Below are 19,409 nucleotides of genomic sequence, written 5' to 3'. Positions count from 1 at the left end.
TTCTCTCTTTTAAGAAGAAAAATAAGAGAAGAGAGAAAAATGGTAATAGGAAAAAACAATCATTACAAGAGAAAACGAAAAAAGGAAAAACTCTTATTCTAAATTAAAATATGTTGGCATGAATGACACAAAAAATCATACAATATTGTTAGAGAATAATTAGAATCAATTTAGATCAATTAGTGTCATCTATATTTATATAGTATATTTGTATATTAATTGTAAGATTCTATTCTTTTATTGCTTTGATTCTTCAAGCACCTATATATACTCCTTGTACATTGTACCTTTTCACACAATTGAATAATATACAAAACACGTTCTTCAGACTACTCTCTTATTTCTAATATGGTATCAAGAGCGTAGGTTTTTTTTCTATGGAAATTAGTCCAAAACCCCTTTTGTTTTTCTCTTCCATCAGTGTTCTTTGTCTTTGATTTTCATTTATTTTCCAACGCTTTGGTTCATCACCGCCCTTACCAACGTCTTCGTCTTGTCGTCACGAGTTCAACAAGTCTAGAATCGTCACCGGAAACCTCCGGACGTGCCGCCGTAAACCCCTACCACCACCAGTTTTTTCTCCTTTCTAGATTGATCTCACGTTGTCAAATTGGGTCCTCGATCAACGGCTCAGGTGCTACTATGTGTCACGCCAGCACAAGTCCACAGTCAACCCGCAATTGCATCTGATCCGATCCGTCAGACCCGTGCTTGAACTCGAACCGGCCCGTTGGTTGACTCGTGTCCGTGTTAGCACTGACGTGGTTCCTTATTTCATTCAGACGCTGCCACGTGTCCTCTCTGCGCTGACGCGACTGCTAATGTGGCAGACAGTGAGACCTTCTCTAAAGTTTTTTGTTGAGCTCTTTCTGATTCTGCCCTCTATTTTCTCATTTTTCTGCTCCAAATTTACAGTTTTCTCTCCTCTCTTTAATCTCCGTATCTACTATTATGGAAATATCAGATGCTTTTGTTGCCACTAACAGAAAAAGTAAATCCTGTCAAAACTGTAACCGTTTTGGACACCTCTTCTCAAACTGTCCTTCTGTTCGATGTCGCAAATACCAATAGAAAGGTCACATTAGCTACAATTGTCCACAGCTATGCTGCCGTTATTGCAAGCTCTCGGGACATTTGATTACTACCTGTCCTACTTGCCCACCACGTCCTGATCAACTCAAATATCATTCTCATCCTAACTTCTCCAAGATTGTGTTTGCTTCTGCTGTTGTTGCTACTACTAAATCCACCAACTCTGCTCCTCTTACCTTGTCTTCCGTCTCTCTATCTGATATTGCGTCTCTTCTTCAGCATCTTCTCTCCCTTTCTAGTAATACTTCTGCCACTTTTTTTACTCCTCCAGGTAATTCTAATTGGTACTATGATTCCAGTTGCTTTCATCACATGTCTCTTTTGCGTCATCTTTTCTCGTCTTTGTCTCCCACTACAAATGCATCTTCTGTCAATACTGCTAATGGTTCCCTCTTGCACGTGACACACAAGGTTCTATTTACCAGTCAACTCTTAATCTCTCTGATACTTATTATATTCTAAAATTAAACTTTAATCTTATTTTTGTTGGTCAACTTGTTGGTCTCGGTTTTGATGTTACTTTTTCTATGTCTGGTTGTCGTGTACAGGATCATCAGACGGGACAAATTATCGGGACTAGACGTAAGGTCGGAAGGTTGTTTGAACTCAAGAATCTTCATATTCCTCCTGTGTCAAATATCTGTGCTGCTTTTTCTCCATCTACCCTTCACTTGTGGCATCACCGTCTTGCCCATAGCTCCTTAGAAAAAATGCATCCTCTTGTGTCTCAAGGTGTCTTGGGTCAAGATAATAATGAGTCTTTTGATTGCATTTCTTGTCAAACAGCCAAACAACCTGCTTTATCTTTTCACAATAATTCCTCTTTTACTTGCTCTCCTTTTGATCTTATCCACTCTGATGTTTGAGGCCCTGCTCCCACTGCTCTTATAAGAGGGGCTCAATACTTTTTCATTTTCATTGATGATTATTCACGCTTTACTTGGGTTTATTTGATGACTAATCACCATGAATTACCTGAAATTTATATTAGCTTTGCCACTATGATTAAAATTCGGTTTTCCAAGGTCATTGAAGTTTTACGACGCGATAATGCTATGGAATACTGTGCTTCCAAGCTTCTAACCTTTCTTGCAGAACATGGTACTTTGTCTGAGTTTTCTCGCCCCGGTACGTCTCAACAAAATGGACGAGATGAACGCAAACACGGTTACATTCTTGACTCTGTTCGTGCAATGCTTATTTCTTCTTCATGTCCTAAACATACTTGGGGTGAAGCTATTTTTACTGCTGTTCACATTATCAATCGGCTTTCTTCTTATGTCCTTGGTAACATTACTCCCTTTGAGCGTCTTTATTATATCTTTCCATATTACAATTCTCTTCAAGTTTTTTTGTGTCTATTTTGTTCTTCTTCAGCCTCATGAACATAGTAAACTTGAACCTCAGACTCGCATGTGTTGTTTTCTTGGTCATGGCACTGAACATAAAGGTTATCATTGTTGGGATCCTTTCTCTAAAAGTATTCGTATATCTAATCATGTTGTATTCTGGGAGCATCACATGTTTTCTAGGTTCTCCTCATTTGAGTCCATTCCTCCTGCTCAGTCACTATTTTTCATTAACCCTATTGTTGATCTTTTTTCTAGTGATGCTTCTACAGGTTCTATCTCGAGTCAACTTCTACAGCCTCCTACTCTTCCACCTTCTCCATCTCCCGATGATTCTAGGCCAGACGATGATCCTGCTCCTACTGTCATGCCTCCTCCTTCTACTCGTTCTTCTAGGGTAAGAAATCCACTTCCTCATCTTATTGATTATCATTGTTTGGCAATTATTCTTCATCAACATGAACATAAGTCTTTTAGAGAAGTCTCCAAAAATTCAAATTAGCAGCAAGCAATGCAGGAAAAAATCCAAGCACTTGAAAAAGCACACACTTGGGACTTAGTTGATCCTCATTCTGATAAGGAAGTTGTGATTAGTAGATGGGTATCAAGATCAAGACTCGCTCTGATGATTCTATTGACCGTTACAAGGAATGATTGGTTGCTCAAGGTTGTACACAAGAGTATGGTATTGATTATAAAGAGACTTTTGCTCATGTTGCTCGTCTCACATCTTTCCGAGCTTTCCTTGCCATTGCTGTAGTAAAAAAATGGTCTCTCAGTCAGATAAATGTGAAGAATGTATTTCTTAATGAAGATTTGAAAAAGAAAGTATATATGAAACCACCTATGGGATATCCTTGTCCTTCTAGTAAAATCTGTCTCCTTCGCAAGGCACTTTATGGCCTTAAGCAAGCTTCTCGTGAATGGTTTGACAAGTTCAGCACTACCATATGCAATCTTGGTTTCACTTGCAACCCTCATAAGAATACTCTCTTCATTTGTAAAAGCGAACATGGAGTTGTTCTTCTACTTTTGTATGTTGATGACATGATCATTACTGGAGATGATGTTGATGGTATCTCTGATCTTAAGGCGTCCCTTCACCGTACTTTTGAGATAAAAGATCTTGGTTCTCTCAGCTATTTCCTTGGTCTAGAATTCATATCCACCGATGATGGCATCTATCTCTCTCAAGCTAAATATGATTCGGATCTTCTTGTTCGAACCAGAATTACAAATAGTCGCACTGTGTCGACTTTTCTTGAGCCTAATGTTTGATTTACTCCTACGGATATTATTGTTTTGGATAATCCTACTCTTTATCAAAAATTAATTGGAGGACTCATCTACTTAACTATCACCTGATCAGATATCACTTATCCGGTTCATGTTCTTAGTCAGTTCTTGTCAGCTCCTCGTACTACTCACTATGTGGTAGTTCTTCGCATTCTTTGCTATATCAAAGGCGCCATATTTCATGGCCACTATTTTTCTGCCCATTCATCTTGACCACTTCAGGCGTACTCAGATGTTGATTGGGCTGGTGATCGCACTAATCGTCATTCCACTACTGGTTGTTGTTTATTTCTTGGTGACTCTCTCATTTCTTGGTGAGCTAAGAAGCAAACATTCACTACTCGATCAAGCGCCGAAGAATACCGTGCTCTCGCTAACACCACTGCTGAGGTTTCTTCTATTCATTGGCTTCTCAAAGACTTGGGTGCTCTTCAATCGTCTCCAACTGATTTTTTTTGTGACAACCGATGTGCTATTCATGAACGCACTAAACACATTGAGATTGATTGTCACTTTGTTCGGCAACATATCCTTATTGAGGCTGTTCGTCTCATCGCTGTTGGAACACTGGATCAGACTACTGATATCTTCACAAAAGCTCATCATCCGACTCATTTCCGAACTCTGTTATCCAAACACAAGATGGTATTCTTAGCTCCCACTTGAGTTTGAGGGGGGATGTTACAGCATAATTAGAATCAATTTAGATCAATGAATATCATTTATATTTATATAGTATATCTGTATATTAATTGTAGGATTCTATACTTTTATTACTTTGATTCTTCTAACACCTATATATACCTTTTGTACATTATACTTTTTCACACAACCAAATAATATACAAAATACTTTCTTCAGACTACTTTCTTATTTCTAACAAATACAAGTAATATCTTTAAACTACTATTTTATATAGGAATGCAAAAAGTAGTGTTAGCAAGGAGTGATTATCAACCATTTTTTATTTCTAGCATTTTCTTTTATGACTATATTAGACGCATTACTCTTTTAAGCAATGTAAAATGATACAAAAAATGAATTCTTTTTAAAAACAAATAAAACAAATATCATGTTTTACCCATATATATTTTTGGAAATAATATTGTTAGGAAACAGGAGAATTTAAACAATGTAAATAATGGACTACAAATTTAGTTTAATACATATAAAAAAATAAAAAAACACTCCACAAATTATCTAAATAAAAAAATTCACTTAGTTATTCCAAAAAAATAACCATCCTAAATCCTAATTTATCAAAGCATTTTACTCAAATACCCTCTCTTTTCCAATCCACTGTCATCCCACCTTCATCAATGATCATCCCACTTCATCGTTACTGCTTGGCTTGCCACACGCTGCTATCAGCGTCACTCACCCTTAGTGAAAATAACTATCCACTTAAAGATAAAAATAATTATCTGCATACATAATAAATTGAACATCCAACATATTTTAATTTTATATAACTAAATCCAATCCAATCAAAATAATCATCTACATAAGAATTAAAATAATCATCCGCATACCTGCTAAAATGATTATCCTAAACTGGTCATTGAAGTAGAAGAAGAAGGAGATGAATGAATATAAGAAACAATCATAATCAAGCTCCCTTCACTCCACGCCCACGCACCACCTCCGTCGTGGAACTTGCTATGCAGCGCGCAGCTGCAATTACGGTGGTAAGGCCGGCGCTCCACGCAGTGGTCTACCATTCCAGACAAATGGAGTTGCCCTGGATGTGTTAGTCCACTCAATCAAAAATATTAGATGTGTCTTATTGTAGCTGCTGATGATGATGTCACAAATTTAGGATCAAAGCAATTATTTATGAAACAATACCTTGTTAAGTGGAAGGGACTCTAGTACTTGCACTGCACATGGGTTCCAGAAAAAGAGTTTGTGAAAGCTTTCAAGGCTTATCCTCGTTTGCTACGGAGGGAGGCTACGGCGGTGACGACGTCCGGCGCGAGATGAGGACTAGAGAACGATGACAATAAAGACGTATATTGAAGATTATGGTAAGATTAGGAATAATCGTATGTAATATGAATGCGTTTAAATATTAATTCTAATTTTTTAAATTTTAAAATTTAAAATTAAATAATTAATTAATAATTTAATTTTTTATTTTAATTTTATCTTTCTTTTTTTAATCCATTATTCACATTGTTTACAATGATTATTGTTTCTCATACTTTCTCTTTTGGAAAGATTTAAATTTTCACATTTCGTTTGTTATCTTAAGTACACAATAGACAAAGAATTTTACATGTATGTTTAGTTGTTTACTATGTAAATACAATAAATAACAAAAAGTTCTCATGTAAAACAAGATTAGATCAGAATATAACCGAGTTTTTACTTATTCTTCTCTTAAATAGATTAAGAGTACATCGGGGTAATAATTAGTATTGTGAGCATCCTTCCATATGGAGTTATGGACAATAAATACTAAGAAGCAATATGATGGTGCATCAGGAATCAGGATGCAAAAAGCTTATGACTTCTTCCATGGACCAATTGAAACATACCCTCCTTTGATGAGAAAGAAAGTAAGAAACCAATCTTGCGTGCAACCTGGGAGCAACAAATTCCACATAAATTGAAAATATTTTTGTGGAGTTGTTACGTGGTGGTATCCCGGTACACCAAAAGTTTCATGAGAGAATTTCTTACATCACAAGTGAGTTGTTTGAATGGATATTAGAAAGAACTAGAAGTGGTTCTCAGCAGATGCATACCTTGGCCCTTTGTTATTGTTGGATGCTACCATATTTGGAAGGCTAGAAACGTGAAGGTAATTGAAGATTTGAACCAATAATTACATGAAATAGTTGCTACCTCATTGAAACTACTTTAAGAGCGTAATCCTTTTTCTTAAGTTCATTGTTGATGTAATCACTAGTTTCCGTGTTTTGGGCAATCTCCACTTGCTTCTTGTATTCCATTTGACAATTCTAATTCTCGTTATGAAAAGGAGCTCAACTTCAAGCCACCACTCAATTTGATATTGAATTATGTGAATACTTGGATTTTCATTAGGAATATTTTGAAGTGCATGCTATGGTGGGGAGAAAAAATAGTGAAGAGAATAAAAATTCTCTTTGATAAATAGTTAGATAACTATCAAGTAGAATATATCATTTTTTATTAATTTTTTAATTTTTTTAATATAAATTATACACTCATCTTTATTCTGTGGTCTCCGCATACAAAGATTTCTTCATCATAAAATTGGGGATAAGTAAATTATTTAAAATGTTTGGAGATCAAAATTATCAGAATATAATTTTTTAATATTGCAGATATATTTGTAATATTTATATTAGTATAAAAACCATGAGAGAATATGATGATTTTAGGAATGAACGTAGTTTACATTGTAATGCGTGTGCCTAGAAACTGCTACATCCTGTAACAGTTTCTGAAGGATTCTAAACATGAAGAAATCGCAAGAGGTTCTAGTAATTTCTTGAAAAATGCATCGTTGCACAAACTGCGAATGGGTGTTGCAGTTTACATGTGCCTATAAATCCGCTTCAGCCAATAGCGGATTCTTCATTTGAAATTCAAACCAGAACTTAGAGAGAGAATTTTGTTTAGAGAGAGAGAGTTGTGGATTGAGAGAAAGAGGAGGAGGCTTGGAGAAAATTTGACCATTTAGGATTCCTAGAGGGGCCGCTTTCAAGTGGGATCATGCGGATAAAGGCAGTTTGTATTGATTCAACGACGTTGTTCACGTTGCTGGAGGTATCAATGAAGAGGTAAGTTTGTTTTCTTTATAATATAAAATGTAGTATTTAGGGTATAGGAATTAGAATATAGAATTTAAGGTTTGTAGATTAGTATTTGAAATTTAGGATTTAAAATTAAAGATTTAAAATTTTAAATGTAAAAGGTTTGTAGTTTAGTATTTGAGATTTAATATTCAAATTTTAAATATAGAATTTAAGGTTTGTAGGTTAATATTTGAAAATTAATATTTAAAATTTAAAATTTTAAATTTTAAATTTAGAAGGATTGTAGTTTAGTATTTGAAATTTAAGATTTAAATTTTAAACTTTAAATTTTAAAATCTAAGAGTTATAAATTTAACAATTGGAGATTTTTCACTTATTCTAAAGTACATTAGTTTGTTTTATATTTTTATGTAAAAAGTCATATGTATATACTTTAATAAAATTAGACTTCAAAATAATGTTACGAGAACTATATTTAAAGTTTTAGTTAAAATTGGATAGATAAGATACTCGTAGTTTTTTGTATCGAATTATAAATTATAGTTAAGACTTGTAAGTATTAGAATTTAATTTGAGTATGGTTATTTTTCTCACATCATGCAATCAAGTAGGTGTATTTAGAGTATTCGGAGGCAATAGAATATGTCTTTGCATGAAAGAATCCTACTTTATTTGGAGAGGGCTGGTTTGTACTAGTTGACTAGGCTGAACATGCGTTGGTTCTGGTTGGATGAGCCCCCTGGTCAACGCATTCATTGAAAGGTGGCGTCTTGAGATGCACACTTTTCATATGTCGTTCGAAGAGTGCACCATCACGCTGCAAGATGTGGCATATCAGATGGGGTTGTTCGTCGATGAAAAAGCTATTATTGGGTGCCACACAGACTTCGATCAGTTTATGGAGGATGGCAGACCGGCTTGGGAGTGGTTTCAGGAGTTATTCGGCGAGCTGCCACCACTAGATGAGGTCAAGTAGTTCACAGTCCACTTCACATGGTTCCATAAGAGGTTCAGGATGCTACCAGCTGATGCGAGTGAGGATACTGTACGCATATACGCACATGCATACATTATGATGTTGTTATTCACTCAATTGTTTGGTAACAAGAGTGTGAATTGGGTACATATTCGGTGGTTGTCATTTGTGGCGAGACTTGACGACATGTGCACTTATAGTTAGGGTTTAGTTGCGTTGGCATGGCTATATCGATGCATGTGTCGGATGGTCAACAAAAATGTCACGAACTTGGTAGGCCCCCTACAGCTACTATAGTCTTGGATCTTCTGGCGGTTTCCCATTCTCAGGCCGCATGAATTTGACGACTTTTCTTTTTCATTGGCATCCAAGTATCAATCGATGCACTGAGGGTTTCATTATTTGGTTCAAGTTACTAACGTTTTAGATCCCGGATTAAACATTCATATCACATTATTGTCTTACAGGTGGGCTAATTATTTACCAACATTTGATGGGACGAAGCAAAGAATTATCTAGTTTCGCCTTGAATTGGACCGATTGGGTGGTCGAAATGTAAGTTGTTTGTGTGTGGTTCGAAGTTTCATTACTTGTTCACCGACATATCTGTATATAGTGTTCTAATACTAGATTCCGTTGTTATTTTCAGATTGTGTGGGAGCCTTATGCTGCACTTGACGTACTTGTCGTTGTTCATCCGGAGATTCTAGATGAAGAGCCCAGTCGGTTATGGCGGGTGGTCACTAGCCTGATATATTTTGCCGTGATTGAGTGACATCAAGTTGATAAGGTGATCCCACAGCTCAGCGGAGTCACATGTTGTCGTACGTTGGTCAGGAAAAAAGTCCAGGACTGCGCATTTTTTCTTCCACAAGTGCAAAAGTAATGGGCAAGATATTCGAGTTTCTATTTTGCGCGATAGCCGGATGCAAAGTACCGCCATACTGCCAAACAAATGAGTACCGTTGATATTGACTAGTGGCTTGCAATATCGAAATGCCTCAATACAAGGAGAAAATGTTCAGAAAAGACAATGAAAGTACATGGTAGATTCATCAACTTGATCACCAACTCTAACCGCAGAAGTCTTCAACAACGTAAGGGTTCCCTCTGGTGGACTGCACACCCAGGATCCAATGGGGTAACTCAGCATAGAACTCTTCTCAATCTCTGTAGATCTGTGCTACTGTCTTTTGTTTCGTCATCCAGACCTTCCTGTAACTAGGCCTGAATCCATAGGTTGCTTCAGTAGCTTCCTGCAAGACCTTTATCGTAACCGCTACATTGGCCCTAACCAAGGAAAGATCTTCGCACAAATGACATGATAATCAAGCTATCGGTGATCGCTTGAAATCTAGGTAGCCAAGTAAGTGTGAGATCCGTTGTACCTTCTAACCCCCTCCCCCCAGGTACTCTTTTGTTGTCGAAGTGTGATGCGAATCAACCACGTGCAATTTTTACCGAACTCTTTGCATCTTTCATGGTACTTAAAGATAATCTGACTCTATCACCCTGTACTCAATTCCACGACGGATGTTATAATCCTTTACACTCAACACAGCTTCCTCCTTACTTTGGAAATATTGGCCAATGTGAAATTCCATAGCAGCATTTTCCCCATGCAATCCTTGACCTCCAACAATAGGATCTATGTCCGGTTGTTGAGGATCAGCCAACACACAACCAGGCGCAACGACAGGCATTGGGGTAGAAGCACCCCCCCCCCCCCCCACCGTAGTCGACTGAGGATTTGGCGCTGATGCCCCGAAGCTGTCGACGCCATCTTCCAACTTGGCATAGAGTTTGTGTATTCTCACTTTTAGAAAATTTTACCGACAATGAAACAAAACCTGCATATAGGAATAGGAATCCTATAGAACAATTTCAAATGATCTTACATCACTTTTAATTTTCCTATCACAAATGTTTCATACTTCACACTAGTTGATACAACTACAATAGAAATCCTGTAGAACAATTTCTTCACCTACTTTGTCCTACATACCCGCAATTTCTATAATAATATAAATATTACAAATGCATTTACAGTTTACAAAAATTGTATTCTAATAATTTTGATCTCCGAACATTTTAAATAAGTAACTTGTCCTAAAATTGGCCATATTTTAATTATGATCAAGATAGACTTTGTTTAAGAATTTTGAAGTTTCCTTCCAATAGAGAAATTAAATATGCCAAATGACGACGACTGGTCTTATTGAAACAGTTCTAATTTTGCAGTGGGAAAAAAGGAGAAAAAAGAAAGCAATTATAAATCCGCAAAAGATGACATGTAACTAAATAATTTAATATCTATATTAGCATTTAACAAAGTACTAAAATTATGAATGTAACATTTGCTAGGAATAGGAGAAAACACAGCAATGAACTTGCACCAAACTGCTCTCCGGATGAATTACCAATGATGTTTGGAACAGCGTACTGAACACACACGGATAAATAAAATAGAAGCATAATCTCTGTTTGTTGCTTATTAGGGATTAAAACCACAAACCAAATAAAAAAATGGTACTAACTGAAATGCAGTGAGGGAATCAAATTTTCCAATGGAACAGCCTCTCAGACCTACCGCAAGAGTGTCCACACCGTGAATCAGGCTCATGGAAGGCCTCCCAAGTTTGGTACTGTGCTGGTGCTGGGAACATCAAAATGGTTGCGACTTTGGGCTGATGCTTTGGTTTTGATTGATGGCGGGTAGGCTTGCCTGCTTTTGGACAGTTTTGGTGTCTCCACCCCTTGGCTTCTGCGAGAGTGTGAGGAAGAGGCTGATGGCTTCCGAGAGGCTACAGTACCATGGCTGCCCTTCCTTGATGTCTTGCGATCCGTTCTAAGGCTGCGTTCAGACTGATGGGAACTAATGCCTAGCCGAACTGAACGATCTGTGCCATCCTTCAAAGAGCTTGCTTTTAAAGGCTGTCTATTGTAGTAGACAAGATGGGGAAGAAGGCCTTGCAGATACTTTTTCAGTTGTTCGTCCCCAACATTTTTCTGGCTCGGGTTGCCTTCCAAGCTGATAGCTTGTAGTGAATTATAGTTGGCTGCGAGTTGGCCTAGACACTTGGCTGTAGAAATTTTGTTGAAACGGAGATCAAGGATGGTTAACTTCAAGAGACGGTGCAGACCCTCTACTTCGCTTATCTTGTTCCCGGCAAGATACAGCTCCTTCAGAGATGAACAGGATGCAAGGCCTTTGCAAAAGAGGAAAATATTATGACCAAAATATTGAGGGAAAATATTGAGAGTACAAAAAATCAAGATATGAATGAAAATCAATAGAAACATACGTATAGAAATTATTCATAGAAAAATAGTCCGAATAAAAATTCAGAATATGCCTTACCATGTCCAATTCTTAATATACGGTTGTAGCTAAGGTCTAGGACACGAAGTCTTGTAAGTTCGCGTAATCCCTCTATAGTAGAGATATTGTTTCTTGACAAGTTCAAAACATGAAGGCCCCGGGGAAGAGCACCTGCAGTTATCCTCACTGGAAAGAAGAATGCAGAAGGAAGAAAGTAAGCTAACTAATTCCAAAATATCACAAGGAAGAGCATCAAAACTCAAAATGGTAATGAATGATTTCATTATATTACTAACCAATAGCATTTCCGGACAAATTGAGCACCTTCAAACTCACAAATGCACTCAGAAATGGGATCACAACTAATCCATGATTAACCAGCTGGGCAGCAGAGGCATTAGCACCAAGGGTAGATATATATCTTTTAGCAGCTTCCATGCCTGGAGTGGCCCTTTGATCTGTGCCAGCTGCAGTCACCCCAATCGTGATGTTGGATTCAACTAAGGAATCAACAGGTTTAGGAACCTCATTTGTTTCATCTAGAGGCGGTTCACAATCCTCCAGACCAATTACCCAATCCTCAATTCGTTTAATCTTAAAATCTGCGTTAGTAAATTCAGAAAGGAAGCAATCATCTGAGGAAGCTCGTTGAAGGGGTTTGATTTCACTTGCATCATCCATAACTGGCATTACCCAGTCTTTTGCTGAATCAGAAAGCGGAGAAGAATCCAAACCATCATCAAGGTAACTCTCCATATGAATCTCATTATCTCTTCTGAATTCATTCTCTCTTTCTTCATCTCTACATTCTTTTTGCCCCATATCTAAAGCATGAAGATCATTGGAAGATCTTGATTTTGAAGAATGATGTTTGAAAGTGTCTTCTCCAGAATAATCCTTAGAAGCTCTGACATTGGGCAGAGAGCGTGACTTCTTCAAATATGGGGTGCCAGGACCGGAACGATCGGTATAGTCACCAGCTAATTCACTAGATAATGGTGTATCAGAATGATCACAAGCATCTCTATCTGAAGGTGAGACAAGACCTGAACTGAACTGATACTCCGACTCGGGATTCTTGTTACGCTGATCGCTGGGATCATGCTCCTTTCTGCAAATCGATCTTGGAGACTCATTCTGGCTTCTAGTGGAGTCAATCCAAGGAAAACCAACATGTGTGTCAGATTCAGTTAAGGTATTAGTGAGGTATAGTCCAGTTTCAAGAGAGTGGCTTTTCTTAAGACCCATGGTTTGCAGAACATCTCCGTCGATTTCAAAGGAAAACTCGCTATTCAGATCCTCAGACTTACAAGTGCGCTCAACTGGATCCCAGTTGCTAGATGTTTCATTGTCACTCAATTGCATATGCTCTTGTTCTGCTTTTGGATTTGATTTTCTAGGAACAGATGAACCTTTAGAGACTTTACTTCGGGGACCACCTTTCAGTGCCATCATCATTTCTTCAGTATAAGGTGGAACTGTTTTCTGATTGAAAGAGAGAAGCACAATGCCAAAATAAGTTTACTAATACCAAGCAATTTGCACTTATCCTATAGAGAAATACATCTTCTGCTTACCTTTGGCTTGTTTACCGAAACATGAGCATGGAAACAAGAAAAACTAAACATTGCTGCAATGATGCTGAGAGCTCTACATATACAAATATAACTTCCTTGAAGGCAGAAAAACAAGATCAACAACAATCTGTGCTGCTTAATTGCTCATCAATTTCTCCAGAAGCTTTAATCAAAGATGCTAAATTTTGCCGAAAACAATAGAAAACTAGAAAGAGCTTCTGGGGACACACTGAAAGGCAACCTTAGCCATAATCAAGAGTGAGGCCCACTGAAACACGGCACAATCTCCAAATGTCCGATGACCTTGATCTTCGTAGGACACAAAGCAAAATTACTTTCTTGTCATCACCCCACACCCTTCTCGAGGTGCGAGAATACTTATACTTTATTGGAGCGGCCAGAGTGAACGAAATTCTTTTCCAACTAGGAGAATCTGGAGACAAATATGCATATGAGATGCAGGCCTGGTAAATGAAAGAGAATCGAGGATCACTACTGATACAATATTCACACACAGATTATAGCAAAAACCACAAGAACGGCACTAACAAACACCCAAGAAAATTTTTTGGAAGATTGCTTTGAGAGACATATAATAGCGATTCCCAATACAAGATACAACTTAAAGAAACCAGAAGACATACTCTGTCACAGAGCTTGTGACTTTCAATTTAGTGCTTCAAAATTATTCCTTCCTTCTTTTCAAAAGACTGCCTTAAGTTTTCAATATTGATTTTCCCAATTCGGATATTAAATCTTCCTATTTTGTGATTTATAACAAATCTTTACGTACCCTACCCAGGAAATTATATAGCTACCTTAAAACTTTGATTAATCGTCATGAGAAACAAATTTTCAATATGGGAAATTTGGGACCCGATATGTGAAGATTTAAACACACAGCGCCCAGAAAATAAAACTTCCACAGGAATTAAACAAGAACTCTAACCTTGTCCATTAATTCAAACACAAATACACCAATATGATGACTAAAAATTACATCTTTGAATCCAACACATGACAGAGCACCTTTTTTCTTAAATAAAATAAAATAACAAATTTATTGCTTAATTCTAAATCCACAGCGAATCCTGAGATTCTAGAAAACCCATAGACTAATTGAAGAAAAAAAGGTCCATCAGCAACCAACAGAAAGCATATAAAATCAATAAAATGGAAAAATAATGAGCATAGAATATGAATTACTTACAGAGAATAATAGAAGGAGAAGACAAAATTATGAGAGGAAGAGAGAGCGAATTGACCGATGACTCTGTATGGAGAGAGAGAGAGAGAGAGAGAGAGAGAGAGAGAAGCAGGCTTTAAATTCCTTCTCCTTCTCTTCTTCTCTGCGCTGCTAAGCTACGCAACGCAACGAAAACAAAAGCATCTTCCTCCGATTTTGCTATGCTATATGCTAAATTGCTAATTACCAATAATAGTTAATAAATAAATTAAATGTGATTAGTAGGTGGTGGTGAATAGCGGCGTTGGGTGCAGTGAAAACTGAAAACCCTAAATCAACCTAAATCAAAATTCAAAACTGGTTGGAGACAAAGTAGGGTTTGAATTCAATTATTATTGATAAGCATAAGAGAGAGCACAAGAATCATGTGTGATGTCGTTTTTTGTGTTACTTGAACAACAACCGTGTTATTGGTCCCCCTTTCTTTTCCCGTCCGTGAAAGAAGAGCCAACAATTTTGTATAGTCTGTTATTAGCTTCTTTGTTTTTGTTTTTTTTTTTTCATTTATAAAATAAAATAAATAAATATTTCCTTAAAAATGATTTTCCAACTTTATTTTTATAAATACGATTTTTTTTTTTTGAATTAACAGCAAGTTCGCCGGCCCCTGGCGAACTCTATAATTTATACAGAGTTCGCCGCTCTCCTGGCAAACTTTATGATGAATTCGAAGATAAAAATAGGCCTATTGGAGATCAAGCAGCCACAACTTCTCTAATTACTTTCTTCCTCACTAACACGTTATCGCTACGATGTCAGGAAATCCATTGCTATCCATTCATTACAATAGTGAAATAGTGTATGATGAAGAAGGTTCAATTGTCTTTAGATTGGACCTGCCGATAATTACGTATATGACACCGGAAGTCAACAGTTTAACAGCCTTGAAGAATTTGATATTATACGCCCTCGGACAGCAGGAATCTAAAAGGGTGAAAAAAATTTACTGCAGATATTCGACCGAGTTAGATGGCAATTTGTTTTATAAAAGGTATGTTATAATTGTGTTGTCTTTGTCTCTGTTACTAGTATGTTTATCAGACCATCGTTTTGAGCGATATTTCTATTGTTTTGAATTAGGTATCGGTACGGCTTATAAGGTCGTGGCACAACTGATGGACCAATATTCATCTATTGAAATTATACGTGTTTCTTATTGATTTTGGTGGCCGAGGATCATCTGTAGATACTTTCGATGATAGTCCGACGGGTGGCATTGTTAGACAAACTATCAGAAGGACGATGGTGGATCTGAATATGCCACCTGAGGGTAGTCAGGAGGGGTCTAATGTTGAAATTCTTAATGTTGACTTAATGGATGACGGTGTTGAAAGTCATGACGATTCTACTATCAGAGATTTGATGATGGAGCAGTATGAAGTCAACCCCAATGATGGAGACGATGCTGATGAAGAACCACACGAAATCCCTGATGATGGTGAAGAGGAAGAGGAGATGAACTACTATGGTGACACACAGATTGCTCTCACACAGCCTGCCATTTCTCAACCATATGACCGGCTGGATCATTTCACTAGGTTGAATCTCGATGCAATGACTTTGGATTGGTCGTTTACCCAAAGAGGCCTTGAAGAAGACCCAAGCAACGAGTTTGAGGTTGGACAACAATTTAGGAACAAGGAAGAAGTCATGTTGGCAGTTAAGCAGTACAGCATCAGGAGGGCTGTGGAGTTCAAAATAGTAAAGAGTGACCATTGGAGGTACAATGCAAGATGTATCCAGTTCGGATTCGGTTGTAATTGGAGCATACTTATATCACATCGCCGAAAGCAAGAAAGATGGGAGGTTAGGAGATACACTGGTCCTCATACTTGCATGCAAACTTCGATGGGGCAAGATCATCGTAGGTTGGATTCGAAAGTGATTGCACAACACATTCTCACGATGATCAAGGCCGATCCAACAATCAGCATCAGGGTTCTACAAGAAGGTGTGGAGAATCACTTTGATTACAAGGTGTCGTACATAAAGGTTTGGCTTGCAAAACAGAGAGTCATCGCTAGAACATATGGCAATTGGGAAGAGTCATACAACGAGCTTTCTCGTTGGTTATTCGCTATGCAGATGTACTTGCCAGGTAAGTTTTATTTCCGGTTTATTTATTCGCTATTAAATAATTCAGCCGTGTGCAAAAAGCCGACTAATGTATGTCCATTTAGGTACTTGGGTGCAACTAGTGACACAGTCGTGGCCTGCCTTCACCGACACTGTAATGTTTCATCGGGTCTTTTGGACGTTTCCACTGTGTGTTGATGCCTTCAAGCATTGCAAGCCACTTATCTCTATTGATGGCACCCACCTATATGGTAAATACGGTGGAACTTTGCTGATGGCCATAGCGCAAGATGGCAATGCAAACATTCTGCCCATTGCATTCGCATTTGTTGAGGGTAAGACAAAGGAGGCGTGGTCGTTCTTTCTTTCGTACTTACGGGAGCATGTTACACCACAACCAGGGCTGTTAGTGATTTCAGACAGGAACAAATCCATTGATGGAGCACTAAATGCCGAAGAGAGTTTATGGAAACCACCTCATGCCTTCTAAGCGTTTTGTACAAGACACATTGCAGCCAACTTCATGACCCACTTTAGGAACAAAGACTTGAAGAAGGTTCTTATTAATGCAGTGTACTTGAAGTCGCATCGTGAGTTTGCTCATTACTATGGCCGTCTGAGGGGCAAAAATGTAGCTATTATAAACTGGCTTAAAGAAATGCCACGGTCACAGTGGGCACAGCATGCTGATGAGGGACGTTGATTTGGTCACATGATGACCAATATCTCCGAGTGCATTAATGCTGTTATGAAAGGTTCTCTCAATTTGCCAATCACGGCTCTTGTTAAGTCAAGTTATTTTCGTTTGGGTGAAATTTTTGCAAAGAAGGGTTCTGAGGCACTGGCACAACTTCAGGTCGGTGCTGAATTCTCACAGACATTGTGAAGGCCATAGAATTCAACTCGAAGCACGTGAACACTATGAATGTATACCAGTTTGATTGGTCCAGGTCAAACTTCACGGTTGAAGAGTTAGCGGTAGTTCCGGGATCCAAACAACAGAATTATTAGGTCCTGCTTGATGAGGGCAAGTGTGATTGTGGGTATTTTCAGGCTCTTCATATTCCTTGTCGTCACGTGCTTGCAGCTTGCTCTCACGCCAGGCTTCATTGGAAGCGGTTTGTTCACCCTGTGTACCGCATGGAGTGAGTCTTCAATGTTTACATATCAGAGTTTCGACCAATAGGACACGAGGATAACTGGCCATTGTATGACGGTTTCCAAATCCATCGCAACCCTCGGATGATGAGAGCGAAGAGAGGTCGGCCCGTGAGCTCCAGGATTCGTAACAACATGGATGACGTTGAGCATAATAGGAAGAAGCGGTGCGGATTGTGTCGCCAAGTCTGGCACACACGGAGGACTTGCACACTCTTGGTGATGGAGGTGCATCTTCTAGTCGACGGTAGTTGTAGTTGTTTTAAATAAATTAATGTATATGCATGAACTATAATGTTAAATGTCGTGAACTATAATGTCATAAAGTTATAAGTCATTACAAAAGTTTTCAGTCGCCGTGATATATAACCCAGTGATATATAATATCATACATAACAACTATTTTGATCATAAGTAATCTACTTATAAAATTTGTATAACAAAGAAATGACATTTTGTACATTACTTTCCTACAACAACCATAAAGAACTAGAAGCCACTAATCCCGTCCTCGCCTCCCACCACGTGGGCCAGCATGTCCTCCGTGGGGCCTAGGATCGAGACACCCACCTGTGCCACAGGGAGGTGGTCTGACATCTCGCTGACCACGACCAAGTGGAGGGACCAGGCCAGGCGTTGGAGTGCTCATCTGGTCCCTCATCGTTGCATAATCCATAGTGGAGGATGACTCGCTAGACTGGTCTGTATCGATGTGGCGTGACAAGTATGCAGACGAAGGTGGTGTCGTGTGCATCTATGAGAATGGCTGGGTCTCCTGTGGCATCGTCAACATATCTCCAAATCTGCTTTCACCTCCCTGAAAGGCTCCCGTCATCCAGTCCGGCACCATCATTGTTACATCAATCATATCCTGGGTATCCAATATAGGTTGGTAGTCGGGTTGTGTTCCGAGCTCTGATGGACTAAAGGTATCTAAAACTGCGTGCTGATGTCAAAATGAATGATCGGGTCTGGCTGCGAGCCATGGTGACTAGTCCCGGCATCCGAATGATGTGACCCAGGCGGCCTCAAAGACAAGTAGTCACCGGGCACGGGTCCTAATGCAAGTGGATGACGTATGGGTAGGTCCTCTGGCACCACCCCAGCAGGCACTAAGTGTTGGTCACCCAGACCGAATAACTCTGTGTGCATCCACTGCAGGTACCATGTCATATAAGGGAGGGACGGACACAGGTCTATATGATGATATATTAGCATATGATGGTCGGCCCGAGCATCCCATATCTCATGTCAGCCACCAAGCAGATGCGGGAACGACTATGGAAAAATTTTAATAAACAAAATCTTTTAAAAGAAGTTTTTAATAGAAAAAATATAATATACTATGGAAAAATTCAACTTGAAGCCCCTATAAAGATAAAATCCGCCAATGGAGAACTTGAAATAGCTTTGATAAATGATGAAGAATTGAGTAAACAGATTGAGAAAATTAAGGATCAACAAAAAAGATCTAAAATTGGATGGATTCATATTAGTACTATACAAGTCTTAATCAAATCTACATATATGAAAGGAATTAATTCACCAATAAGCTTAGCAATCTGTGA

At 38.4% G+C, this 19,409-nt stretch overlaps 2 protein-coding genes across 3 annotated transcripts; one reads left to right on the top strand and one right to left on the bottom strand.

Annotated features, from left to right (window-relative positions):
* Window positions 1–10,756: 10,756 nt before the first annotated feature.
* LOC130968350 (uncharacterized) lies at window positions 10,757–15,020 on the bottom strand. 2 transcript variants are annotated; one of them, XM_057893564.1, is made up of 5 exons: window positions 14,572–15,020; window positions 13,362–13,825; window positions 12,081–13,269; window positions 11,824–11,970; window positions 10,757–11,671 (listed from the first exon to the last, which is right to left on the bottom strand). In XM_057893564.1, exons 2-5 carry the CDS (start codon window positions 13,410–13,412, stop codon window positions 11,082–11,084), a joined length of 1,977 nt encoding a protein of 658 aa, XP_057749547.1. In that variant the 5' UTR covers window positions 13,413–13,825; window positions 14,572–15,020; the 3' UTR covers window positions 10,757–11,081. The 2 variants fall into 2 exon arrangements, with proteins under 2 accessions (XP_057749547.1, XP_057749548.1); XM_057893565.1 differs by having other exon boundaries at window positions 13,362–13,794.
* An 829-nt stretch (window positions 15,021–15,849) lies between these two features.
* LOC130965659 (uncharacterized) lies at window positions 15,850–17,386 on the top strand. The gene is made up of 3 exons (XM_057890421.1): window positions 15,850–16,705; window positions 16,788–17,088; window positions 17,188–17,386. Exons 1-3 carry the CDS (start codon window positions 15,850–15,852, stop codon window positions 17,384–17,386), a joined length of 1,356 nt encoding a protein of 451 aa, XP_057746404.1.
* Window positions 17,387–19,409: the final 2,023 nt, after the last annotated feature.

This window comes from Arachis stenosperma, chromosome 3 (assembly GCF_014773155.1).
Source record: "Arachis stenosperma cultivar V10309 chromosome 3, arast.V10309.gnm1.PFL2, whole genome shotgun sequence".
Taxonomy (NCBI): Eukaryota; Viridiplantae; Streptophyta; class Magnoliopsida; order Fabales; family Fabaceae; genus Arachis; species Arachis stenosperma.
The sequence above is the reverse complement of the archived record's forward strand: the minus strand, read 5'-3'. Positions and strand labels throughout refer to the sequence as shown.